Here is a 27580-nt window from a genome sequence, read left to right on the forward strand (position 1 = left end):
TCCTAAGCCTGTCCTTGGAGCCTAGCCTTCCAACGGAGGTAGTATTTAGGGAAAAGCTACAAATTTTAAATAGATTTCTTCAGAGCTTCAGAGAGAAAGAATTTGTCTATACTGATTCTTTAGTGGTTCTTGAGGAATGCTTTAATCTGAAAGTTGTCCTAAGCATACTATGCAGCTAAGCGTTACTGTGGATAGTACAGAAGTCCAGCATGGTTAACTATTTATAGCAATTAAGATTTATTTTGAACTTAATAAAAGGTATGGTTTTCTGTCCATGTGGTAGGGTTACACTTAAAGTATTTGACTGTGTATTTTTATAAACTATTTATTGACTGTGTATTTCATATACAGTCTTGATTTTAATATTTTTAGCAACTAAATTCAGTTGTAAAAAAGCAAATGAGTTTTCCTATAAAGTGTATATCTAGACTTATTCTAACTTAAACTTCAAATATGATTTTTAAAACTGACCCCCTAAAACTTTTTATTTACCCTGGTTAAACTTGTCTCAATTTAGCTTAAATCAGCAAGCAATTAAATCCAAATATGAGGATGCATAGACAGGGTTATATAGACCTAAATGAGCTTTTTAAATGCTTTAAAATGACTTTGAGTGACTTCCCTATATAAAATCTTGTAACCTGAGTGATGTATTAAATTAAAGCTAAATCAAAGGTTAGTTGCATGAGAGCAGTCATGTGCTCACTCTTGAGGATTGAAGGGTTTACAAACAGATTTCTCTCAGGGAAAAAAAGCAATTGACACCCAATTAGTTAAAGCATATTCCTAAAGCTCAATGGCTCGAGAGCAAATTACAGTTGTCATTGTGGATTTGTGAAGTGTGCTGAACCATGATGCATTCCTTCAGAGGGAAGTTGCTTAGACATGAAAGTATAAAACAAGCAGAGCACATAAGAGTTCTCCATGCTTCTATATCTGAGCTGCAATAAAACAAATTTGTAAAGTAACCATGAAGTCAACTGGATGTATTTTTATGGATTCCTGCTGCTTGTTAAAAACCTGTCAATGACTCACCAAGCTTTGAACCAAAATGCAATATATCAGTCCCTTCCTCCCTGCCATTGGTGGGCCCTTGGTTTTGTAGCTGTAAGCTGTCACAGAGATGGGCTGTGCCTGAGCCAAACTATATGAGAGAAAGGGGTTTGCTGCATGACTAGGAAGAGGTGGGCATGTTGCTCTCTGTCTCTGGAAGGGCTTTTCCTCCTTCAAGTGGAAGATCAGTTCTGTGTGATAGTGATCAAGGAAACCCTTATCAGCAAGGGAAGTTTTCAAACTTCTTTACTCTTTCTTTATCTGCATGTGCTTCATATGGAATAGCCCCAAGCCTGGACTTTATTATCAACCATTTTAGCAAGATTATGCAAGAGGAGGAGAACAGCTGTCATTTACAAATATACATGAGTCTGGGAAATAAGCTTATTACTTTTTACAACTCATTTAAGAAAAACCTGTGTTTTAATATGGTGAAGCAGCACAGTTGTACATCAGAAAAGGCATCGCCTATTCACAGCCTCCCTTAAGGTCTTGATCTAGTATGCTTCAGTAAACGCAGGATCAGGATCCCTCGTAGCAATGCCCCAGCCTAATGCACCAGCCACGCACTTAGACCTGGCATCCTGTCTGTGTGTGCAGTGCCCATGCCAGCTGCCTGCCCAGGACACAGTGCTGCCTGCCCAGGACACAGTGCTGCCTGCAGGCACAGCAGCTGTGGCCCTGTGGGTGCAAGGGCTGTGGCACGTCTGCAGGCGTGGTGAGGAGCAGGGTCAGTGGGCAGTGTCACTCGGAGCCGGCTGGCAGCCCATGTCACGCGGCTTGCTTGGCTTCAGCCGTGCTCGTGATTCAGCAGCTTCAGTGTGGTCCTGAATAAGGATGCTTTTCTCAACTGGAAGCAGAAACTACTTAGCGACGAAGTAATTAAATCATGCTGTTCATGAAAAGCCCTCACTGTTAATTTACAGTATTTGTTGGAGCTCCCAGAATACAATCATTGAAACAAAGACTGAATTGAGAACAAAAGGAGGGAACTTCTTGAGACATTTAAATATCAAACAAATTTTATAACAATCTGAACCATGTCTGCTTGATTTAATTGGTTTTAAGGAACCCACTCCAAGGTTCTAGGTACATTAAGACAATTCGAGCGTTTTCAGATTTTCTTTCTTTGCAAGTTTATTTCTCAAGTATGAGAGTTTTGCCACAGTTACTGAGAGCCTTATAAGATAAAGGGAATCTTTATATTCTTTCTCTTTAGTGCAAGTTTTGAAAACCTTGTTCTTTGTCTCCTGTAGCTGACACAGAATGTAGGAAAGGGTAAGGAAAGATGAAGGTAGACTGAGGCATAAAGAAGAGAGAAATCTTAAAATAAGTATGAAACAAGGAAATCCAACAGGAAGCTCTCACAAACTAAATGGCAGCTAACTACATTTCGTGATAGGGAATTGAAACTTGTATAAAGCCTCATAAAATACAGTAAAGAAAAGTGCGTTCACATTATCTGTTACTTCTTTCAGCATGAATAGTAAAAGATTTTCTTTTATTTTGGAAGATTTGTCTGTCATTGCTTTAATTTTATTTTTTTTCAGGTACTAATATTAAACTTCAATTACCTATTAAACCAAATAATACTGGTATAAATTTTATTTTAATTTTCTCACTTACTTTGACCATCTTCTCTTTTCAGGAACCTCATCCTTCTCAAATAAGACCCGAAAGTGGTCCACAAGCGGGTGGAACCAAACTTACCATCTCTGGTGTAAATCTGGCCACTGGTTCCAAGAAGGATGTTCAAGTTTCAGTTGGTAGCCAGCCTTGCAATGTGTACGTAGTCTGAGTAACTAACAATACAGAGCTGTGTTCTAAAAAAGCACCAACCTTTTCTGCCCTTTATAAATGAAACAAATCCATTGTCTATCTCTTTGTGACTCCTCCCATGCAATGGAGTTCTGCATGTAACATTCAGACAAACTCACTCAGAGGCTTCAGCGGAAGAACAGCGGTAAAAACACCTTAAGTGGGAGAATTTAGATGTCCAAAAATTTCTCCACTTTTGGCTTTCTCTGCTATACTGGCTGCTTCAACCCCACCCATGCTTTCACTCAGTATCTCTTCAGTGGTTCTGTATAAAATATTAGTCTTCTAGTCTCCCCTGGCTTGTTCTTCTCCCTTCTTTTTCCTTTTATTAGTTGCTGCCCTTCTCTTTTCTCAAAAAAAGGAAGGACACTAAGTGTGCTAACATTTCATTGTTCCTGTGTTTGCACACTGTTTATTGTTATATCCTAGATCTCTTTTTTTAAAAAGCATAAGTGATCTGAAGGAAGTGTTTTCTTCTCTCATAACTACTTGGTACCCAGCAAAAATAGAGCCCCAGTTTTGTTGTTCTGGAGTTTACAGTAGAAGAACACAAAAACTCCATAATGTTAGTAACAGAAGATGTTTCCTCTCCTTTTTCTTCTCCAATTTAGGACTGAATTTGGAGACGAGATCGTTTGCATTACAGGACGTAATAACAAGGTTGAACCTGTTACAGTCACAATGAACTATGGGGGCACGACAATTCCTGTACCACAGCTATTTACATACAGTGAGAATCCTACTGTCACCAAATTCCTGCCGGTAAATAGCTTCAGCAGGTAATGAAATGTTTGTCATAACTTTTTTTACAACTAGCTTAAAATATGTGTAATATGTAATAAAATGATTAAATATAGAATGGTTTGGAATAAAGTCCTTTACTCTATCAATGCAGACATTTAGGTATGTAGGGTTTGTGGTCTTAACTGCAATTGACGTTTGAAAGTATTCTGTTTACTTCCAAATTGTCATCCCATTTCAAAGGTCAGTCCTGAAAGCAGAAAAGGCATCTTTTAAATGGAGATGTGTCAAAGAAAGAGATTTGAAGCATTTCAGCATGATGTCAGACAACATGATCTTTGCATTACTTACAAATCTTTATGCTACTAGGATAGCCAATATTAAAAGTTTCTAATGGAGACCTTTCTAACAGTTTTTCTATTCAGCTTTTAATAATTATGCTGGAAATAGAGGAAAAATTATGGCTTGTCATCTCTTTCTTTGTCTCGTGAGGAAAAAGTGTACCTTTTTAGGAAATCTAGACCCATGTTCAATAATGCTTTTAAAAGGTGTGCTCTGTTCTATGGTGGTATTCACTAACACCCCATCTGGTAGGTGTTCCTTCTGGAAAAAAGCTTACCTAGTAATAACTGGGAAATCAAATAAATTTATGTCACTCTTATATTTGTAGCAATATGGCAAATCATTGTATAAAAGCCCTTGTAGCATACCTTGGGTTTTGAAAGTCATTCTGTGACAAATACAGGGACAAACATGACCCTGATTCATGTTATTGTGTGCTGTTCCCCAGTATTCTGGTCTTTCTGCTTAGTGGGGTACAGTTGGCAGAGGGAGATCAGTTAAAAAGTGTAACATCATGACAAACAGAACATTAAAAATAAATTTGGCCGTGACTTCTCTTGGAGATATTAGTACCTGTCTCCTTGACTATTAAGTAATCACTTGCATAAAATAGAATTTGTTTTCAATGTTTCCTTTTCATTTTTGGTTTGGGTGATTTTGGGGCCTGAAATTTTTATTTGGTAGACCAATAGTGATTTACCTCATGGTATTTAAATGACTTCTTTTTCCTTCTATATAAACTAAAGCCTACTTTTATGGATTGCTTTGAGGTTTACTATCCCTCTAAATCCATGTCACTTCAATGACTTTAATTCCTATTGGCAACTTGCGTGCATTCTTCTTCTTATGTGAATGTATTATTTTTTAAACAATGTGCTGCAAATAACAGGGGATAGAGAATCCAGGTTCCTACAGGCCTGTGGAAAATATAGTCTCACCTTTGTCTCTGTGTGTGTATTTTAGGCAGAGTGATTTTAATAACATTGGAGAAGTAAAGCACACAAAGATTGGCATCAATGAACAGCCAAAAATCCTGGCAAAGCAATTTGTACTTTTTTTTAAATTTTGCTGTTTTAAAACAAGTTTTAACTTGACATTGATGCTTTAAAATGCTTTCGTCATTAATAGCTTTAACAGAAGTCCTTTTTGTAGGATATCTAATTGTCATATAGGCATTATACATAGGATTTTTTCAGTGGAAGCAATAGCAGTGCAGGATGAAGTAGTGTACAGCTGTGGTAGTCTGTCAATGACTTGACTTCTTTTTAATTGTGCCTTGCAGCGGAGGGAGAAATATTACAGTAACTGGAACCGGTTTTGAGCTCATCCAGACTTTCTCATTGGTGGTATATGCAGAGCGTCCAGAAGCAGGGAGGATGAATCAAAAAAGGGTAATTTTCTTTCTTTTCCCCCAAAGGCATAACACTGCATGCACAGCATATAATCTGTTCAAATGCTGCATATAAACTTTCCCACTGGACTTCACCAGGCTTGGACTGAAATAAGGTTTGAACAGATTTCTGGGTCTGTTCAGGGTTTTCCTGTGGAAGAAGATCTTGACTTTCCTACCATCTTGCCTTACATTCACTTGTACTTTGCCATCTTTTGCTTTAAAATTAAATTCATTCAATATGGATAAGGATAAAATGTGTATTTCAGAATCTGGATGTGTTTTGTTTTCCTTTATCTTTCTTCTCCCCCTGCAAGCATTAGCGATTTGCCTGAAACAGGATCTAAATCTAGACAATGCAGACTACTCAGCTTTGCACAATCAATGCCTTTTATTTTCTCACATCTCAAAGAACCAAGTCTTCTTTTCTTTCTTGCTTCATGCGTATTCCACCTGTAACAGGTCACAAAAAATTGTGAAAAATAACATTAAAAAAACCCTCTTCTTGCATCTCCTGTTAAGAGGAACTGACATTACCAATAGTCTTAATTTCCCACTCTTCTAGTGAAGTTCACAATTTAATGACACGATTTAGACTTAGAAGTGATCTTATGGTAAGAACATTGTAAGACTCTTTCTAAGTCTGGCTCTTCAGTGTAAGACTGTCTTGTGATCTATAGTGAGTTGGTAATGTGAATGTTATATATTATATGCATGATTCAACTTTTAGAGTATGCCAGAGCCAGCTGGATTTGGATCTATTAGAACCCTATCCCTAAAGATTTTTAAGAGGAAAACTGCCTACATTTTTTAGGCCATAAACTTCAAAAAGTAATTATCTGGATAATCTTGACTCCCAGAACAATCTGAAAGCCTATTTAGCATTCTTGACAGTGCTTATCAACATTTCTTACATCTCCTCTTATGTATACTCAACCTGTTAGTTTAAGTCAGCATTACCTATAGCACACATTCTCTATTAAGACTAAAAGCTTTTCTAATCTTTTGGTTTGCTTTCACTTACATGACAATATCAGAATGTTGGGGAGAAGCTATCAAGTTGCATTGTGTCGTGAAGTGAGAAACAGAGGTGGTGATAGAATAAATGTTGAGGGTTCCTATTAGTTTTGTTGCCTGTGGTTGATGTTACTGAATGACTAAAAGTGTCAGGGGAAAAACATTTGTTGAATTGGGGATGGAGGACAGGTGAACTGAGTTACCTTGAGTAGTTGAGTGACAACTGTTGAATTTTGTTCCAAAATTTCACTTAATAATTTTATTGAGGTTCAATGAGGTATTACATGGTGTAAACAGAAAATAATCAACCCAAGCTACTCAAAGGTACAGAAGATGATCAGGATTAAGGGTGACATGTTAACTTCCTAATCTGAGAGGAACTTGGTGGTATCAGTCCAGCAGTAAAAAGCCATAGAAATTGGAGGCAATGAAACAGATCCATAGCCCAAGCTTTCTCTGCAGGCGACTGCTACAACACAGTGACTCGATGATTTATTCCCATCAACAAATTTCTTTCATTTTCTTTTTCAAAAATCCTTCATACTATGGTATTTCTGCTGTATGGAGAGGATATAAATTCAGTGGTTTTATTTCTATGGTCTAAAGTTATCAACAGTTATGTACAGAAAAGAGTCTGACTCTAAAATGAGCATGTTCTTCTTCTTGTCTTGTTTCTTACAGTTTTATGGAAAGGTTGTTACAAGACTTAATGAAACCACGGTGGTTTTTTCTTCCCCACCAATACTGGAAGACCCAGAAAACTATAACATTACCACTATTATTCTAATGGATTATTATAAGTTGGTTGTAAAAAATGAGAGCCACTCCTTTGCCTATGTCGCAGACCCAACCTTTGAAAACTTCACAGATGGCATCAAAAAACAAGTCAACAAACTTATTAATGCAAAGGTAAACTTGTTAAAAGTTGGTGGTTGCTCATTTTGTCCTTGAAGAATGTATGGAATTTTTAGTTCCTTTCTCAAAGCCTTAACAGATGTTTGGTGCCATACCCCAAATTCTTGGGTAGAGTCCCTTACCTCTGCTAGATGATAAACAATGACAGCTCCCCTTTCCTCCCCACACCCCTTCTGAAAGAGAGTTCCTATCTTTTTAGCCCTACTTCGGGTTTGCCGAGGATGCCCCCTCCTGCTGAGCCTGGCATTTGCATTTGGAAATGCCCTCTCCCAATAGACCTCCCAGGAACTGGAAGGGACATCTCATCTCACACCACGAAGGAAGGAAGAGGAATCAAATAATTCCCAATCACTCTGCTGTTCTGTAGGCTGCAGTGCAAATCATTTCTGCTGCTAAAAGTGATCCAAATGGAAAGTTGCAACTCAGGATTTCTTGTCTCCCAAGGCTTTGCGATGATAATTTAGCCTTTTATTTTCTGTCTAGGGCAGTAACCTGAACAAAGCCATGACGATAGATGAGGCCCAGGCTTTTGTGGGTGATGAGCCTTGCAACATAAAAACTCTAACTGAAACGGACTTATATTGTGAGCCACCAGAAGTACAGCCTCAACCAAAGAAACGGCAGAAGAGGGATACCATCAATAACCTTCCTGAATTCATTGTACGTTACCTTTTCTATAGAATTTAGTATGATGTATCAATAACACTGATACAGTTCCTCTTGACTGAAGTAATTTGTTCTCCAAAGTTGTTGTAGTACTGTGAAGAAACTCCTTGCAGTTCTTTCTTCTTCCAGCTTCTGCCTACTGCATAAAAGATGTCACACATAAAGAGCAGTGTCAGTGCTGCCAAATGTCTTCTACCTTTATCACCTAGAAATGTAGAACTCCAGACAGACAGACTGGGGATTTTTCTTCCTCAGTTGAGCAGAATTAAATTACTTCATGGAATAAAGTGCTAGTGACCCAAATTCAGTTTAAAATATTCAGAAGTATTTCCTTTGTTTGGCAGTTTGAGCTAAAAATTCACTTGTGGGAATTACTAAGAATTTAGAGTGAAACTGAGAAGTTGACCACCTTACATTTGCACTTCTTGAGAAAAATGTGTTTTTATCTAATTAGGTAAAATTTGGACTCCGGGAATGGATCCTTGGAAGGGTGGAATATGATACCCGAGTGACTGATATCCCACTGAATCTTATTTTGCCACTGGTACTTATTCCTATGATAGTAATCATTGGCATTTCTATCATCTGTTACAGGTAAGTTCTTCTAATTAGGTGCTTTTGTTTCCCTAAAGCTTTCAAGGGACTACCGGCTTGTTCTCAGCTTGGTCTACAGAAACTATCTTCATCTTTTTTATGAGCTCCAGAGTTAAGATAAGGAGTTACAGCTGGAAATATGTATGAGCACCAATTTATTCCTCTCACGCACGCCAAATTCCTCAGTGTCAGTCAGCCCAGTCCCTCCTTTATATATAAACACAACAATTGGTCCCAGGCTTCCCAAGCAAACAATTGCAGGCTGAGTTGCACACATACCCTTTTGAAATGGCAGCTAAAGTGGCACTTATGAAGGAGATAACTTATTCTGTATAAATACCCATCAACATTTATGCTGCCTCAGTCAGCACTGTAGGTCTGAACTGGATGGATTTCACTAAGGGGTCATTTTCATCTTTCCAGCTAAGTTACCCACACACAAACTGCATGATTAATGTTGAAATTCATGCTTCATAAAGGGCCAGAATATATGTCTGTATTTCACTTAAAAGCTACTTAGTCCAATTTTAAGGTTAGTAATGAGGGCCTCAGGAAGGGGTGGATTTCAATCTTATGGTACTTATCAGTACAGCTGAAGCATGTGCTTTACAGCCCTTATGCTCTTGTGAACCTCCATCAACCTTCTGAGTTTGATCCCACACTCCTGGGTGGTTTAGAGCCAGTACAGGACATGTTGCAAGCAATCCTAAGGGTTCAGTGCGTGGAGACTGGGTTTCTGTACTTGATATATGATTGAAAGCATTTGTAGCTACTTCTTACTGGATTTTAAATTACTGGCCCAAGTCTGCTTTGAAACAACCAGCCCATGATAATGCCAAGTTGCTTTACATGGAATGAAGATTTTGGCCACTGTTGCTGTTTTTCTCCTCCATTCTCTTACTGCTGTATTTAAAAAAACCAAAGCCAGGAAAATTTCTCCCAGTCCTTGGGCTTCCCTCTCAGAGCTGTTGCAAATTATTTACTTTTATAGTTTGTAACTTTTTAAAAATCTTACTTCTGTTCCATAAAGGCGCAAGAGCCAACAAGCAGAACGAGAGTATGAAAAAATTAAATCACAACTTGAAGGCCTAGAGGAGAGTGTCAGAGACCGGTGCAAGAAAGAGTTCACAGGTATGAAAGATATTTTCACTGCTGTGGGTCTTCTTGAGCAGTCAAGACAGGCTGGAGGAATGATGCTAGCTCACTAAAACTATCTTCTGGGAACAAATAATCAATACATCTTAGTAGCCTTCATTACTGACATTGACATAGAGCAGATATTTTGCTGTTATATATGAGAGAAGTAAATAAAATAAAATATGCAGCTGAGGTTATTAAAAGAAATGGATTCTTTAAGTCTAAAGGAAGAATAGGGTTAGATACTGGGAGTAGAAACTAATTGAGATTGGGGTTACTTATAGCCATTAACACAAAGATAAGAATGTTTTATAGTGACTAACTGCCTTTATTATTTAGCACAATGACTGTGTATGCAATATATGCACACTAAAAACTGTTTTCAGAGCTGCAAAATTTATTTGCAGCCATCAGCCTACAAAGGGATAATTTGGTAAGCTCACAGGAAAGAAATAGGATTTTACCCTGTTTATCATGGGAAAATCTTAAGCTTGATTAGAGGAACTAGCTAATTGTTCTGTGTTAACATAGAGACATCATCCCAGGGATGGCAGCAGGAGGTGTGAAGGCTCAGCATTTTTACATGTTGAACTACTCATTGCAATGCTTAAACTAGGCATCTGAGTGCAAACATTGCAAATATTGGCCTAAATTATTACCGTCAACTGTCACCTCATTATTTGAATTATACCTGCTGTTGGGTCATGTTGAAATAATCTCTATTACAAAAAATACCCACATGCTTTATTGCTAAAGAGAAAGCATTATTTTATACTGACAGTGGCTAAAAAGCGAGATTGAATAAAACAGCAATTTCAAGTTAGAGTTTGAAATTAATTGAAGAAGCTCAGGGTATGTCAAAGATTTCAGTGATGCTCGAGGCCTCTCTCAGTCTTGTTTTTCTGCCATTTCTGGGACAGGATGTTCTTTACTTGTACCATCTTGCTTTCTCTGGAAAGCCAAGTCCTTCCAGGTTCTGGACACAAACTAGAAGCAAATTTTTGAATCAGTCCCAAACGGGCTTCATTTCAAACTGCATTTTGAACTGTGAGAGGATCTATTGAGGTTCTCCCTCCCTCTCTCCACCTCTCCCAGGGCACTTCATACCCATTTCTGAAAGGAGAAGGTACCTTTCTGTTACTGGGACAAGAGTAGAGAGTTACACATTCCTGCTGTTTGGTTGAAGGTTTTCTCTCTGCTCCACAAAGTACAAACACTGGGGGAGTAGAATGCACATCCGAGGAGTAATCCAGTTCTAAAATTACATCCACTTTGACTTACAGTTAAATGAAACACAAGTCAAAACACATTCTGGTTCAATACTGTGAAACTGTAATGTCAACAGCATGAAGTGCAGACAGTCTAAAATACACAGGACCAAAGACAGCCAAGGAAAGGGACAGCAGGAAGGAAGTAATACCACACAGAGGGGAACCAGAAGATTCTTTCTACCTTAGTTTGATGAATGCTATAAAATAAAGAGGTAAAGGAATGAGTAAGAGCAATAAAACTCCTGAGACAATAGGTCAGTATATTAATTAACATGGTATTCCAGTCAATCAGTAATATTGGTAATTGGAAAGCCTTCAGCTAGAATAGCTGCTCCAAAGGATGATTCCCTAATTTTTGTCCCTTTTAAAAATGTCAGAGCTTTTGAGTCCCACAGAAATATTTCCATCAATTTCAGTGAACCATTTAACCTTCTTCCTTCCTGCCATCCTCTTCCTTCCAATTAAATTAGCTTGCTTTACACTTGAAACCTCTCTTTCCTGGATTGCTGTGTTTTTAAAAGAACTTTCTTTACTACCTAGACTCAGAGGGTATAGACTGTGGATTGGGAAAAAAAAAATCAAAATGAAAAGTATTGCAATGTCTTTTTTTTATTCTGTACTATAATCCTACATTCTTATATATTAACTCACACAGATGCCATAAAGGCCCTTTTACAGATAGTCAACAACAAGGAAACCATCAGTGCTAAAGGCACTTATTCTCATGCCACCATAGGATTAGCTGTGGTTATAGTTAATAGGATAATTGTTAAAAATAGCAAGAGAAAAGGTGAGATGAAATAAGAGGTTTTGCTGCTGAGTTGCTTTTTTGCTATTACAAGGCACTCAAAGAGGTTGTGTTGCCTAAAAAACGTGCATACTTTTTAAACTGAACCATTAAACTGCATTGCATATTGCAGATCTAATGATAGAGATGGAGGATCAGACAAATGACATCAATGAAGCTGGAATTCCAGTACTGGACTACAAAACATACACAGACAGAGTCTTCTTCTTGCCCTCCAAAGATGGAGAGAAAGATGTGATGATTACAGGAAAGCTGGATATTCCTGAGGCCAGGCGCCAGACTGTGGAGCAGGCTTTGTACCAGTTCTCCAACCTCCTCAACAGCAAATCATTTCTCATTAACGTGAGTTCTGAAGTGGATTCACCTTGTCTCTTATCTAGGCATACCTGTGTGTATCTGTGCAAGACAGTAGGTTTGCAAGCACAACTGAACCAAAATTAGTAAGAATAAGTGATTTTCATATAAATCTGATTTCACAGTAACCACTGCAAATATGTGGCATCACAGCCAGAGCTTCCTGGTGGAATGGATAGGCAAGATCATATTTCTGTGCCAGATCATGTAATATGGAGTTAGTCAACATTGCAGTGGCTGTAAAAAGCAGGTGTTACCCAATCTGGCATAAAAACTGGTGTTACAAGTTTGCTTTAGCCTTTTAAGAAATGTGATGGGAGAGTGTTGATTCCTTCCAGGCTCCTCACGGGAGTCACCTGCAGACAGCCATCTACCAGAATCTCTGCCCCAGCAAAGGTAGAGGCTCCTCAAGTGGCCTATTCATCAAGACTGATGAGTGCTCAGAGCAGCCCTGAAGAGACTTATAATTGCTCACTCTCAAAAACCAAGGCTCATTGTCAGACACCTAAATATAGATTTAGGCTTCTAGCTTTTTCTCTTTTTTTTTTTTTTAATGAGGATCCAGTGTTGAGCTAGTTAATGGTAGAATTAGAGTTTATGACAGATGAGAGTACATTTCCAGGTGTACTTACATTAGTGTCTTTGTAATTTGATGTGAAAGGACTGGGAATTTGGGGGAGAGGGGAGTTGATTTTCTCTTTAAAAATTGTCACAGAACACTATTTTACATTTAATTAAAACATCCTTTTTAGATAAGGTTTTAGTTAAGTATATAAGCATTCCTTAGGTCAGTCCAGTACATTGTGTGTGTATTTAAAACCAAATTTTAGGCAACATTTTCTTATAAGAAGTTTTTTCAAACTTCTGAAAACTTTTTGATTCTATGCTTTGGAGATTTAATATTAAAAGAATATTAGTTGTCTTCTTAGTGCAGACAAGTGTTGAGGTTCTCCAGAAACCTGTCATCTGAGTTGTTTTTACATTTGTTTTCTGTTTCAGTTTATTCACACACTGGAAAACCAAAGGGAGTTCTCTGCTCGAGCTAAAGTGTATTTTGCATCTTTACTGACAGTCGCTTTACATGGAAAACTAGAATACTACACTGACATCATGAGGACGCTGTTCTTAGAACTGATGGAGCAGTATGTTGTGGCCAAAAACCCAAAGCTGATGCTAAGAAGGTTTGAATGATTGTCATATGTCTCTGGCATTTTGTAAATGTGTTTCTTTTGCAGTGTGACTGGGTTGAAATGCCAGCTCTCCATAAAAGCCAGAAATAGCTTGGCCCAAGCATATTAGCAAGACAAGCCCACCAGGAGTAGCTGTGGGAGGTACTGACAGGACTGCTGGACAGGACTGCTTATTCAAACACTGCAGTGTAGAAACACCTACCTTACTTCAAAATACCACACTGAACATTTCACTTACTTTTTAATCTAATTCTATTCCAAATGATCTAGCATTTATACCTCACATCACCACCATAATGAGCACACATAATCAGCTGCATTGTGCATTCAGTGAGGGCTTGCTCTAGTGATTTAACCCAGCTGTTATCCCAAAATAAATTACAATAGACCTTGCTCTGTGTATGTTGTAGCTTTGTAATCTGTAGGTTGTTTCCCAGTAACTGCACAACTGGGTTAATTTTTTAGCTCTCACATTGTAGACCCAATTTAAGATTTTGAATAAAGGATGTATACTTTTCAGCAGTGAGATGAAGGTAGCTACCCAGGAATGATAAGCAATACAAAGCACTTATCCTAAAGCAAGTATATGCTTTCAAGACTCTATAGGGAAATCATTGCATTAGGAGACTGAATGCAGTTAAGCATGTAAAAATATTATATTTCAAGCAAGCAGTGTTTTTCTTTAAAACCTTGTCATTAAGTGTCCTTACCATATTCGGGGCTGGTTTTTTTTTCAGATCTGAAACGGTTGTTGAGAGAATGTTGTCTAACTGGATGTCTATTTGTTTATATCAGTACCTCAAGGTAAGAGTTGAAATCTGTTGCCTGTGGGGTTTTTTTTAATCAGTAATACTTTAAAGAGCTGATCTGAGTATGTCTTTTGGTGTTGCTTTATTTCATTTCCTTTCCTTTACCTAGGACAATGCCGGGGAGCCTCTTTATAAATTGTTCAAGGCTATCAAACACCAGGTAGAGAAAGGCCCAGTGGATGCCGTACTGAAGAAAGCCAAGTATACATTGAATGACACAGGCTTACTGGGAGATGATGTAGAGTACACACAGTTGGTAAGCAAAGCATGATTAATAGATTATAAAATCCTTTTTTATTTTAAAATTAATTCCGAAAGTCTTAAGTCTGTACAGAGTTTTCTAGACTACTGTGAACTGCATAGAAATTCTGGTCATGGGCAGGATTGTCAGTAGTTTGACCAAAACAAATCCCCAAGCAAGAAAACAGAATTATAAAATATCTTCTAAAATAAAATTCAAATCCTGCCAGTGTGGAATCCATTTCAATAAATCCCTTTCATAATTTTCAGTCTGTCTGAAAAGTGGGCAGGATGTTTGGCTCCTCCCCTTTTCCCTTCGAAATTCATTGGCAATTGGTATTTGCAGAATTCTTGCACTACCATTATGCTTAAATTTCAGGTTTTCTCCCTTGTGATTGCTGCTGATCAGCATATTGAACATCATTTTAGAGATCATGTTATTAGTATAGCAGGTTGTGCTCTCTGCAGTCCTGTGAGATGGCTCCACAAACTCCAGAACACTTTATGAACTTCTTTCTGCATTTTTTTCTGTGTGAGTCAAGATCTCCTGAACGTGGGCAGCCCAGCTGGCGTTGAAAGTTGTTTATTTCCTCTTAGAGAAATAATTCCCTACAGTGCCTCTACAGCCAGTTCTGGAGACCTGTGGTAGTTGCTTCAAGTGGGATGAAATGGACATTCCTGGCAAGGGAACTCCACCTCTGAACTCAGCTTCCCCCTGTATCTAGTCACCAGTGCCATGGTCCAGATCTTTTCTATTATGAATTCTACTTTGACTTAATTCTGTTTGCTGTCAGAAATTTCCACCACTTTTCAAACATACTCCAGAACACAGATTCACTGTCCTTTGGAAAAACTGAAGCAGCCCACTCTTTATCTGTTCAGGGAGTGTAAAATCTAGTTTTACTCTTTCTGACAGTCTTCCTGGTTTTCTTCAGGATTCAGTGTAGTGAATATCAAAGATGCACAGACTGTCCTTCAGAGACAGACTCATGATTTTTTTTCCCATTTTAATTTCTTTTTTATTGACATGTTAGGAGTCATTTGTAGTTGTCTTCAACTGAGAAAGATGCAGTGACATATATGCAGCATGGAAAAGAAATTTAATAAAAAGCTTTATTAAGTCCTGGTTTGAAAAAAAAAAAACCAATCACCATTTTATGTATTCTAAAGGGATGTTGATGGGAGGGCTCAAGTGAGGAGGGTACTGTAGGACTTTCATTCACAGAGTGGATTTACCAGACTGTGACCTAGAGCGCCTGGAGGAAGAGTGTGTTGGGCAAGAAGAAATTTTAAGTTCAACTGATATTTTGTGGATTAGTTGAGTTACTGTCTTTATATCTAAGCCAAAAGTGCCACCCACAGAAAACACACTAATTGGCAGTGCTGGCTATCATTTCTGTTGTGTATGGAGACCAAAATTTATTTGCATTGTACATCATGTAAGACTTAATGGCAATAATTCTTTATTCAGTCTCTTTCTTTTCATGACAAAAAAAAGACTGCAATTAAGCTAAATGAAGTGTGAAAGCAGAAAATCCATGTATGCAATCAGATGTGGGCACAACACACATATTAGCTAGATATTAAACATTATAACATTGTACAGTAGCAGTATTTGGTCCAGATTTGTAGATTTCCCATCAAACAAATATTTTATGTATGTGCATGCGTGGAAGTTGATGAGATATATGTGTATGTGTACATATGTATGATAAAAGATTATGAAGGGGGTACTACTGGCCTAAGCTTTTGGGGTCTTTGGCATGATGATGATATTGTGGTAACTGAAAAGTTAGGGAGCATTTGTGCACCAATGTAGGTTAAAGCATGAGTTAATTCCTTCACTTCTGCCTGAAAGTGAGACAAGGTGGGTACAGCATAGAGCAGTTATCTGCTCTCTAATTGTTCTTATTTAAAAGATTAATCTGTTTTGCATCACTGGTTACACTGACATGCTGCATACTGAACCAGCAGCAAAATCATGTCTAATTACCATAAAGCTAATAGGAAAAGGAAGGTGAAATCTCATTATTAGTTTGAGAGTTCTGTCAAGGGATGGTGCAATCATGTTTAATTTGACTGCCGTATGGCATAGCTTTTCTACACTGTTTCAAAATACCAGCTATGCAAGTTTATTTTGAGGTCTGATGTGATAAATTCAGGAATTATGGTTGGCAGGACCATATGTATCTGAGAGCTGCAGTGCTTCACATGTGCTGGCCTCCTAAGTTACCTGACTGGCAAAAGATCCACGAGGGCTCTGAGCTGTTGTCAGCTGATTCAGCTAGTGAAAGAAAGAGGCTTTTGATAATATCTATTAGGGTTTGTTTTTTTTTTTTTTCCTTCTGGGGAGCTTTTCTGTCCATGGTTTTCTTATTTGCTTTGAAAATTGAAAACTGACACTTACATAGCAAAGCTACTTTCAAAAAAATCAGTCTAGATTTAGCAAATTACAAGCTTTCAAGAAATTCTCTTTAACATTAAAAAACCCATGTTGATACTGTCAGAAAACAGTAATAGTTTAGAACTGACATAAGCTACTTAGGTGTATTCCCTGGAGCTATTAGAGTTATTATGACAACAGTAAGCAGTAAATGAAGTTTTCTAACACATAAGATGATAGAAATTACTTTTATATGTACATATATATGCGTGTGTGTGTGTATTTAATGAACATCTGGTCACAGGAGGTAAAGTTTGGAGAGCTGAACGACTCACTGCTCATCAGTTGAGCCATGTTAAAGTACCATATGTACAGTAGTCTGCTCATCTTTAAAACCACAGCCATGAAGAAAGCATAAAGGAAGGCAAAAGCACATAATATTCTAGGAGTTCAACAAAGTGCAGTTCAAATGATTATTGGGAACTCACGAAATTTGGGCACTGCAATACTTGGGCTTTTTTGTATTTAGGATTATCAGGTTAAATGAGAAGCATGTACCGAATCAGTGGTCCAGCTGCTCTGTTCTTGTGTGTTTCTCTTTAATAAACTCCCAAGACTCAATAATATTAGCATATTAGACATGACTAAATCTATTCTGTATCTTTTCTGTTTTGTCATAGTAGGAGAAATTAACTGGAATTTATGATAGCTGGTTGGCTGCATAACAGCAAAAGATCCTTCCAATAATCCCTCAAATAATCCATACTCCCATTGCAAATATGTGTTGCTGTTCAATAATCATTGCATGGTGAATTTCAGATACTGTTTGCATTTAAATCACCCAGAAAAACAGATTCAGAGGTAATTCAGCACTGATTTGCCTTAATAACCATGTACATTCTTCTCTTCACAGACAGTGAATGTATACGTGCAAGAGGGAGGAAACGATTCCATACCTGTGAAAGTGCTGAACTGTGATACTATATCACAAGTAAAGGAAAAGATAATAGACCAAGTCTATCGAAATCTGCCGTGTTCTCAGTGGCCAAAAGCTGACAGTGTAGTTCTTGGTAGGTAGTTATTTGTGATATCATATTAACCAGGTGAGACACGTTGCATGACTTCGTATTTTCTCAAAAAATCTCTGTAAGAGGATTTTATTGCTTGGTTATGGTTTGGTTTGTTGTTGGTTTGTCAGGGTTTTTTTAAAAAAAAGCTGAATTCATGGTCATGCAAAAATACAGCATTTTGCAGCAATATTAATAGGCCTTAAAAACTAAGTTAGTTAATTTTTAAGAAGTAGTTTTTCTTGACTCTTAAAGTTTTGGTATACTGTCAGCAGCATTGCAAGAGCCTGTTAATGACTGTTGGCACAAGTGAATTCATGTCTGACAGAGTCAGTATCTCAGGTACTAATTAATGTGATAATGACAGCATGGATAATTAACTGATGGAGAAGTAATGGTGCAATTTCAGAAACTGGTACTGATTTTTAGTTTCTTTTATGATGGTTATTCAAAAGAATTATAATTTACAGTAACTGCACTTTTAGGAGATTATGTACCACCTAGTCTCTGAAAATCATCTTCCTTGAGGGCTTTCAAAATAGCTATTCTCTTTTGACAAAAAAAAAAATTGTGCTCCTTAAAAGGCCTAATAATCTCAGAATAAAAGCTCCAATTAATTTTTTTTTCAGTATTTTCATTACTGCATTAATCTGAAAGTAGAAGATGGAATTCTTGTTCTTCAGAAAATCCTAGTAAATCCCCTAAAAATTTCTTTTCTATTCCATGAAATCCTTCTCTCTTTTGGACCGATAGCAGACCTTATTATATATATTTATTGAATTCTATGTGAAGGAATTTAACTTTTTATGGAAGATAATCAGAAGTCATATGCGTGGTTAGAAATAGTTCATGCAAACTTCTGTAACAAAGACCAAATGATTAAGCAATCAAAAACACACAGTGGGGCATGTTCTACATTACTTCTTTTGATGTTCCACAATGTGTCAGTGGGTCTGTAAAACATTCTTGGAGAAGTTATTTTTGCACCTGGTTAAAAACTGTTTTTTCTCACTTTAATTACCCCTTAGAATGGCGTCCAGGTTCTACTGCACAGATCCTCTCAGACTTGGATTTAACATCCCAAAGAGATGGCAGATGGAAACGCATCAACACACTAATGCATTATAATGTAAGGCATTTCAAAACAGTTGTTTGTGCCTGTTATCTGTTTTCTTGTAATAAATAAAATCTTTTTTTATTTTTAGAGTAACTTCAGTGCTACATACAGGGTGCCCAGGGAAGTTGTGGATACCCCATCCATGGCAGTGTTCAAGGCCAGGCTAGAAGGGGCTCTGAGAAACCTAGTCTAGTGGAAGGTGTCCCTGCCCATGGCAGGGGAGTTGGAAATCTTGAAGGTCCCTTCCAACCTAAGCCATTCTATGATTCTATGATAAAGAACTAAAAGAAAAACACAGGTCTGGGTCTAGTCAGTAAAAGGTTTGGACTGTGAAAGGCTGGGTCTACACATTCTGCCTAGGCATTTTGTATAAAAACACAAAACCTAAATGCCAGCACCTTGGTTTCCTCATCATTGAAGTATCCAAATCCAAATTCCACTCTGAATATTCAAAAGCTGGTTTTGCTAAGACTCATATTTTCTTTTCTCCACCACTTCCTACCCCTGAGAATTGTCTTTGTCCTTGCTGTGCTGCTAAATAGATTTTGAGTTTGTCTGGATTGTTCAAAAGCCCAGTCAGGAGAGCAGATGTTGACGTTTTCATACCGTCTGTTTTAGGTTTCATACTGTGCACTCTACCACGCACTTGCAATCCACTTATCTTTCCTTTTTATGCTATTTATTTCCTTCTAACAACAGTTAATCCTGATTGGAAAAGAGAAAAGTTGTTTTGTTTTCCCTCAGAAAACAGACAGGTCTGATTCTTCATGATAAACCCCATTTTCATCCAAATGGCACACCACACCAGGTTGAGGAACCACTTAAGCCTTGAAGATGCTCCTAATATTTCAGAGGAGATGTTGATGGGATCTCTTACTAACAGAGTGGGAGGGAGTCTGTTCTGAATTGCAGAGCCAGTTGCCCAAGAAGCCTCGGAAGTTTAGCATTCGTCATAGATTCCCTGCAACCGATTACAGAAACCACAGGTTACGGTTTAAGAAAGAGGTTCAGCAGTGCATGGTTCCTTCAAAGAACATCTCTGTGTTTGTATTTTCAAAGGTCCGAGATGGTGCCACGCTCATCTTATCGAAAATGGGAATTTCCCAGCAGCCAGAGGATAATCAGCAAGATGTCCCAGGGGAAAGTAAGTATCTTGTGGCTTCCCTCCCTCCCTCCCAAGGTGACTAGAAGTCAAAACCCGCAGAGTGATGCTGCCATCTTGATTTTGTTTATCAAGCATTTCCATGGAGCTAGATATTCACCACCAGACTATATAGGGTTTATTTGTTGTGTGTTACCACTGTACACTTGTAATGGTTTTCTTTGCTCTCATTATAAAAGTCTTAAACAGTAGGACTTTAACTATATTTGTGGTGAGTCCATACCCCAACTTAATAGAAAGCACTCTTATTAAACATTTCCTTCCATATTTTGTTTTTTTAATCACACTACATCTATAGTCAAACTGTACATTTCGTCTTGGCAGATCTTTATCATTTTTTCTCCTTTCTTCAGCCTTTACTCACATTCCTCTTCAAATTTATTTTCACTACTTATTAGACTGAGAATTAAATGCAGTGGTCTAGATGAACCACAGTAGAGACTAGCTCCTCTCTCTGTGACATAATGGATCTGATGTAATTTTTCATAGCATTTCTTACAACTGTGTTGCCTTGCAAACTCATCTCTGTACCTTCAGATTTTGTCTCTCTTCCTTTTGAGTGATGTTTTGCCAGCTACACTAACTTCTTTTTTTTCCAGGGCTTTTTAGTTGGCTTTGTTCATTCCATGCATTTTGTCTCTTTAGATGCAGCGTTTTTCACAATCCCTTTGCTCTTTTTGAGATTTTCAATCCTCTGTAAGTGAGCGTCAGGAATTTCCTTGTAATGTTTCTTCTCTTTCATGTCAGTAATGCATCTGCCGCATAATTCTTGTATTGCTGTCTGCTACAGTATGCTGGACTTCGCAACACTGAAGACAACCTGTTAGCTTGCAATCCATCTTAGAAGCTTTTACTTGTACATGTCAGTGTTCTGTCTAGACCAATTTTCTATATTTCAAAATATCTTGAGACACAAAACCCCTTACAGACTTGAATGCACTCAGATTTTTATGGAAATATTTACTTGTGAATATATGTTCTTTGTCACGTGTATTTCCTTTACTGACTTCAAATGTTCAGTTTCTCTAGGGTTTTTTATCCTTATATTCAGTTATTTTGTATGAGGTAGAAGTTAAATTTATGGAACAATAATTGTTGAGATCATTCTTACTCCCATGAACTCATTTGATATGCTTTTCTGTCTAGCACTGATTGCAAAGGCCATTACTTCACCTAATAGTTTCATTCCTTTAAACAGATTTACTGATCTTAGATTTAATAGGTTTCAAGGGCTCGCAGTCAAACAGGTTGGAAATAATATGCCAGAAATGTACATTTTTCAAGAAGATGGGTCTCAGCTGATAGCTCTGACATATATGGCTATTTAGCAGAAAGGTTCAGACTTTCATTTCATTTGTTTTGAGTGTTGGACAGGAAACTAAGATGGGCAGAATTACTCGCTGTTTACTTTTTGCTCTGTCCTCCTGTATTCTTCCTTTGAGAGTTTTTCCAACAGAAAGAAGAGTCTTCTAATGGTCATGTTTACACCGCTGCTGCTATCCTCTCACACCTTTACTGCAAGTCCCTGGCACAGCTGGCCAAGCAGTGACTGTTCTGTCACAGCAAGTGCCAATCCAGCATGTTAACTTCAAGGCCATCCAGTTTAATACAGAAGGCAGTGGAATGCAGGCAAGGAGCTGATTCCTAGTCCCTGTTCAGTTTGGTTGCACTGGTGGCTGGGACTATAGTCACCTCACCTCTAAAGAAGTGGATTGGACTGTGAATGGAGTCTGGTGGTGTCCTTAACTTGCTCTGCTTTCTTAATATAGAATAGTAGTCAGCCTTCTGTTCTGGACTCCCAATCTTCATCCTCCTCACCTCTCTACTCTTGTGGCAGGCAGTAGAGGACCAGATCATGTGTTTTTCTTTTTTTCTTATGTTATGTTTTTTTTCTTTCCTCCTTCTCTGCAATTATATCATAAGATATGATTCAGTATGATGAAGCTCTTTGAACAAGCATGGTCTGTACTCCAAGGTGAATTCCTTAGTTATCTGTGTGGCATTCTAAATTGTAAAGGAAAAGTAGACTTCTGGGGACAGTGCTGTCACACGAGGGCTCTTGTACATGAGAGAAAAGTCTTCAGATAATTCAGATCCCAAAGTATCAAGTGGAAACAGCTTCCACCATGTTTCTTCTCCACACCCTGTACCATGGTAGTGTACAAATTTGGGATGGCAGTGTTTCATGCCAAGCTACCCTGCTTTCTTTAGCAGCATAAGGTCCTCAGTGCTATCTGGTGCCAACTCATTCTGTTGGAAAGCTATAAAATGTTACAAAGCTGGTACAAAGTGAGACCCTGCCATGACCGTGATTTGTGAGACACTGTGTACAAAAAGGAGAAGAGGGGATCAGAGGCTTCCCCTCCCACACATACACATGTATATGACACTGGGATTTACAGGGTTGGAATAAAAAGAAATCCTATCCTGACTATGAATGAGGCTTGTGATGAAGTGGATTTCCTTTTATTCAGTCTCATTGACTTGCACCTTTTGCATTGAGAAGTGTCAGCTGAAGCCATTGACTGTCAGCCAAAGTAGGACACTTTGCACAGACCAAAAATGTAAAACCATGTTCAGAGATGTTGCCCTAAACCCTGGCATTGCTTCCATGCTGCTTTTATTCAGAGTTTCTAACAGGAAGACACTAGAAGCTGGCAATTGTGACAAATTAAATGCAGCATCTTTTGCTTCTGGAGACAATAAATGCAGTTACTAATTTGTATCAAGAAGGAGAATGGTTCCAGTGATTTCATACCAGTATTTCGGTACTGAACTATAAACCAAAACAACACATTTGTTATTTTGGGTGGTTTTTCCTGATATTTGGGTTTGTTTTGTTAGGTTTTTTTCCTTTTTAAATTCTGAATAAAAATAGACACAGGGTTGCAGATCAGAAATACTAATTAGCAGATCTGTTAGGGCAGCCCTTCCTTCATCTCCATGGAGCAGTATTCATGAGGTAGGGGAGACTGGAAGGAAGATAATTTGCTGCAGGTCGCACAAGGGGAAAGGGGCTGCATTGCCTGATGTTTACGTCATAGTTCCTACCACTATAATTAGTCAGCACAGTCTATTTTTGCCATTAACAGCCCCTCCACTCCCCCATGAATTATTTTATATTGGCCAAAGAATGTCAAGGGCCAAGACAAAGAGCTCAGGGGGAAGCGTTTTACCCCCTGGACACAATCTTCTCCCTGCTTGCAACTTGATGCATAGTGTCACTGTGGAGATAAAAAGGAGGTATTTCCTCCTAGCTTTTATTTTCTTCACTTCCTGCTTTCCCATTGAGGAAAATATTATCTCATCTAACTGTTATTTTCTCTTAGCAACCATATTGCTAACATGTTTTGTTGCTCCATGTTCTGAATTTCTCTTCCTCTTTCTTCCTGCTATTTATAGCAATGAAGCGAGATATTCGGGTTGTAGAAGTTCATCTGGCTGAGCTGTAGTCTCTTAATCCTTACTTTCCTATGAAATAACTACTACTCCACTAGTAGCCAATTCTGCTGTTTCTAAACAAACACAGAACAAACTCAGCTGCATGTAAGAGCCTGTAATCTCAGTGGAAACCCCTTTAGTTGTTTCCTCTTCTGTCCAAAGTTAAACTGGACCATACACCATCAGGAGGGAAAAGAGAGAATAAATTCCTTTGAATCAGAGGAGGAAGCAGGAGCGTACCAAACAACTGACATAAGGCTGGAATATAGTTTCTGGTCGAACTGCATGATTTGATCTAATAATTTCCGAAAGTAAGTAACAGGGATTGCAAAAGAAATTCCATACTTCATGCCCAGCAGTAGTTCTTACTGTACTGGCAGATGATTGCCATGAATAGCATCTATTGTGAAATCACAACTGCTTCAAAATAAAGTGATAGCTTTTATTTTTTCTGGCTTCATTCACATGAACTTCCAAGTTGAATTAAGGACTCTCAAAGGACAATGTGATTTAATGTGGAATTTATATTTTTTTCCTACCTTGTTAAAAAGAAGTAAAGGTCCCAGAAGACTACATAACTAATGCTTTTCATAAGGATATATAAAGTAGATTCAAGAAAAAGTGTTGGCTTTGCCAGATTACACTATAATGTTATTTTCCCCTGTGATGTAAAATATTGAATGTACATGCAAGCTGGGAAATTCAATGTAGCTGTTGAGGAACTTAGTTAATAAACCATTATGGTCAAAGTTAATGCAATTAAAAACTGATATTTTGTGCTGTAACTGGGATTCAGTTATGTTAGAGATGTATATTAAAGCATAAAACTTAGCAGAATGCAAAATAATTTGTACAGTGTGGCTGAATCACAATTTTTATGGGAAAAATAACTTCCATATTTTTAAGATGTCAATGATTTTAAATGTACTGATTCAGTAACTTGCACTGGGAAAGTGCCACGATTTTAGGAATTATGCCAAGTAGATGCAAAAGTTCAGGAATTAAAGGAAGAACAAGCAAAACCAGGAGATTTGAAAGTGACACAGAAACTCTTTTCAAGGAATATTAATTGCAAGTTAAAACAATTGTATCATCTCTTTGAGAACTGTTTGTAACAAAAGACTCTTAGGCATGGAGTTTGTCTGAACAATAATGCTGATGCTGAAATACAAAACTGCTTTTATCCACTGTGGGATGGTTGGTCCAGGGCCCGGGGCCGGGTGCATGGCCAAGCCCCAGGTGGCACAGTGAGGCACTGTAACCAGAAGAGCTGTTATTAGCACCCAAGTGCTTACTCCTGTTTCTGCCTTACTGTAACACACTGGATGTGAGTCTCTCCCTCTGGTTTAAACTATGAATACTGACAAACAAATTTTTAAAAAATCTTATTATAATGGATATTAATTTGCTTCAATCATTACCTCTGCCTGCTGGAGTTCATGTCATTTCAGTGAAGGGATGCCTTTTTCCTTCACTCAGCTACAGAGTCAAGTGGTGCTTACCATATGCTGCTAAAAGGAAGGTTTGAACCAAGATACCATTCTTTGACCTCAGCAGCTGGGGTAAAGATGTGAATTGTAATGGTGTTACCTAGAAAAAAGGTTGTACCAGGAGTAGGCTACAACTGGTATTTCTGTGGTGGCTGTGGGGTCAGACCTAACTAAGATTCTATAACTTGATCATGTCTTTGAGAATTGACAAAGAAGCAGAGAACTTGATTGTGTGCACCTCCAAGCACACACATACTGTGTTTACATGACTGTTTGTTACATGGCTGCCCTGTTTGGAGGCTGTCAGCTGAAGTCATGATTGGAAAAAGGATGCAGACCTTCAAGGTGTCTGTAGGGCCAATCAGTTCACTGGGGATGAACTCTACGTGGCCTCAACAGTGGTTTAGGAATGGTATTCTCCAATTTAGTCTTCTACCACTCCAAGCCATGCACTGCTTGCTCACTTTCCCCTTCACCTCTCCCTTCCCTGCAGCGGGATGGAGAGCACAACTGGAGGCACAAAAGGTAAAAATCGGGTTGAGATAACAACAATTTACTGGAAACAGTAATGAGATAAGAAAACGAACAGTAACATCAACAATACTAATTGTATTGACAGCAGATACAAGAAAATAAATAAAAATTGCTCACCATGGAAACCCTCGACAACAGACAGTACCTGATCACTCCCTCTGTCATGCTACTCTCACTGCTTTCTCCAGCTTGAAACTGGCATTACCCCACTGCTCCCTTCACACTTACTCCCCTGGAAGGAACGCCTTCTCCCCAGAGGAGACTCCCTTCTCTCCACCTATGACAATGACATGAGGTGATATAGAACAACCCCCATGTCCCAGCCATGACCCCTCCTGGCTACTGCAGAAATTATCCCTGTCCTGGCTTGAGCCAGGACAATGACCGAACAGGAGTTTTCCTACTGTGTGATTCCTTTCCCTCCCTTTGCTCTTGACAAAAGTAAGCTTTTTCAGCTCTGTGCCACTGAATATTTAGTACTTGAGTTGTATATGTTGGACAGAAATAGAGTAATCTAGATCCTCTTGGCAAGAGGACAGGTATGTTAAGAACAGGGAACACGTGCATATGTATATGATTACTTTTGTGTTGCTGTTCTGGGGTTGAGTGTTTTTTATAATTATTGCAATTACTGTTTCTAGGGCATGCACTCCTGGAAGATGAAAATAAGGTCTGGCATCTAGTCCGACCAGTGGATGAAATGGATGAAGGTAAATCAAAGCGGGGCAGTGTGAAAGAAAAAGAGAGGACCAAAGCTATTACAGAAATCTACCTGACCAGACTTCTTTCTGTGAAGGTAGGGCTCAGATGTGTATAGTTACACCTCACTTCTACAGGAAGAAATAGATGCAAATATTAATTATGTGTTTGGCTGCTATTTGGAATATGTGTCATGTATATACAAGCTGGTGTTCAAGGCTTCAAGTGATTCATATGCCCTGAGGAACATGACTGGGAAAGAGATAAAGTACCACTCCTGATCAAAGCTGAGAACCATGATTACGTGATCATTAAATACGGATTTTCCTTGCAAGACAAAGATGGATATTCTGCTCTGTGCCACCTTTTTAGATAATATTTTGCTGGGTTTTCTTTTGAACTGAATGCTTTATAAACTCCTACAGAGCCTTATATTTCCCTGTTCTTGTATGTGATCAATGCTGCAGTAAAATTTTAAAAAAAAAGTTTCCAAATAATAATAGTCCTTTTAGAGTATTTTTAGTGCCTACATTGCAGAATCGATCATGAGCAAAGTAATTTTTTGAAACACTTCCCCTTGGAGAAAGAATTTAGAATAATGTGTTTAATGACCACAAAGTCAGGCTCCTTTTATGAAAATGAAGGCAGTCTGGCTCCAGCTAAGGCCACTTGTCCAAGTGTGGAAGTTGATATGAAGGAAAGTCTTTGGACAGATGACAGAGACTCAGGACAAAGAGCCAGAAAGATGCTTGCATCCCCTTTTTCTGTTAATAAAGCCACTGCTTTTATATTCCCAATAGCCATTTTATAGATTATTACCAGTCTGGAGCTTTACTGACTCATAAAGTGTTGGTGAGGTTTTGTGGCTACCCCTAAAACCCAGGGACTGTCAATGTGTTCTTCCTGACAGTAGAACGTCTTAGAGCTCCTTGCCATCTGGGTCCCTGCCCTGTTTGGAGGCTGTCAGATGGAGTCATGGTTGGAAAGAGGATGCAGCCCTTCCAAGATGTCTGTAGGGCCAGTCAGTTGACTGGGGATGAACTCTACATGGTTTCAACAGGGTCATCTCTAAAACAAGGGGACAGCCTCTGAGGTTGCTGTTACTAAGATCCAGGCAGGAATCCAACCAAGAACACAGCCCTTCTGGACACTTCACTCCTTGGACTCCATGGATCTCCTGAAGCTGAGTCAGACTGGGTGTCTGATAAGACCCAAGTGCTTGCCCTTAAACAAAAAGGGCAAATTCTCTCTGGTACTTCTTCCTCTCAGTCTCCTTCTAAAAATCACATGGTGCTCTGGTGTCAGAGCAACTGCATGTGGGAAGTTGAAAAACCATTAAAAA

General features: G+C 38.4%; 1 protein-coding gene across 1 annotated transcript in view; it reads left to right on the forward strand.

The window, feature by feature from the left end:
• The window catches only part of PLXNB2 (plexin B2), a 242723-nt gene that overhangs the window by 207579 nt on the left and 7564 nt on the right, over window positions 1-27580 (forward strand). The window contains exons 18-32 of the mRNA XM_082281111.1: window positions 2702-2838; window positions 3483-3650; window positions 5237-5345; window positions 7043-7270; window positions 7760-7936; window positions 8397-8536; window positions 9567-9667; window positions 11865-12094; window positions 13106-13287; window positions 14034-14100; window positions 14215-14361; window positions 17642-17798; window positions 18824-18924; window positions 19972-20056; window positions 26181-26335. Of these exons, the coding sequence (XP_082137237.1) occupies window positions 2702-2838; window positions 3483-3650; window positions 5237-5345; window positions 7043-7270; window positions 7760-7936; window positions 8397-8536; window positions 9567-9667; window positions 11865-12094; window positions 13106-13287; window positions 14034-14100; window positions 14215-14361; window positions 17642-17798; window positions 18824-18924; window positions 19972-20056; window positions 26181-26335 (2184 nt within the window). The remainder of the gene's footprint in view (window positions 1-2701; window positions 2839-3482; window positions 3651-5236; window positions 5346-7042; window positions 7271-7759; window positions 7937-8396; window positions 8537-9566; window positions 9668-11864; window positions 12095-13105; window positions 13288-14033; window positions 14101-14214; window positions 14362-17641; window positions 17799-18823; window positions 18925-19971; window positions 20057-26180; window positions 26336-27580) is intronic.

This window comes from Coloeus monedula, assembly GCF_965178545.1.
Source record: "Coloeus monedula genome assembly, chromosome: 4".
NCBI lineage: Eukaryota > Metazoa > Chordata > Aves > Passeriformes > Corvidae > Coloeus > Coloeus monedula.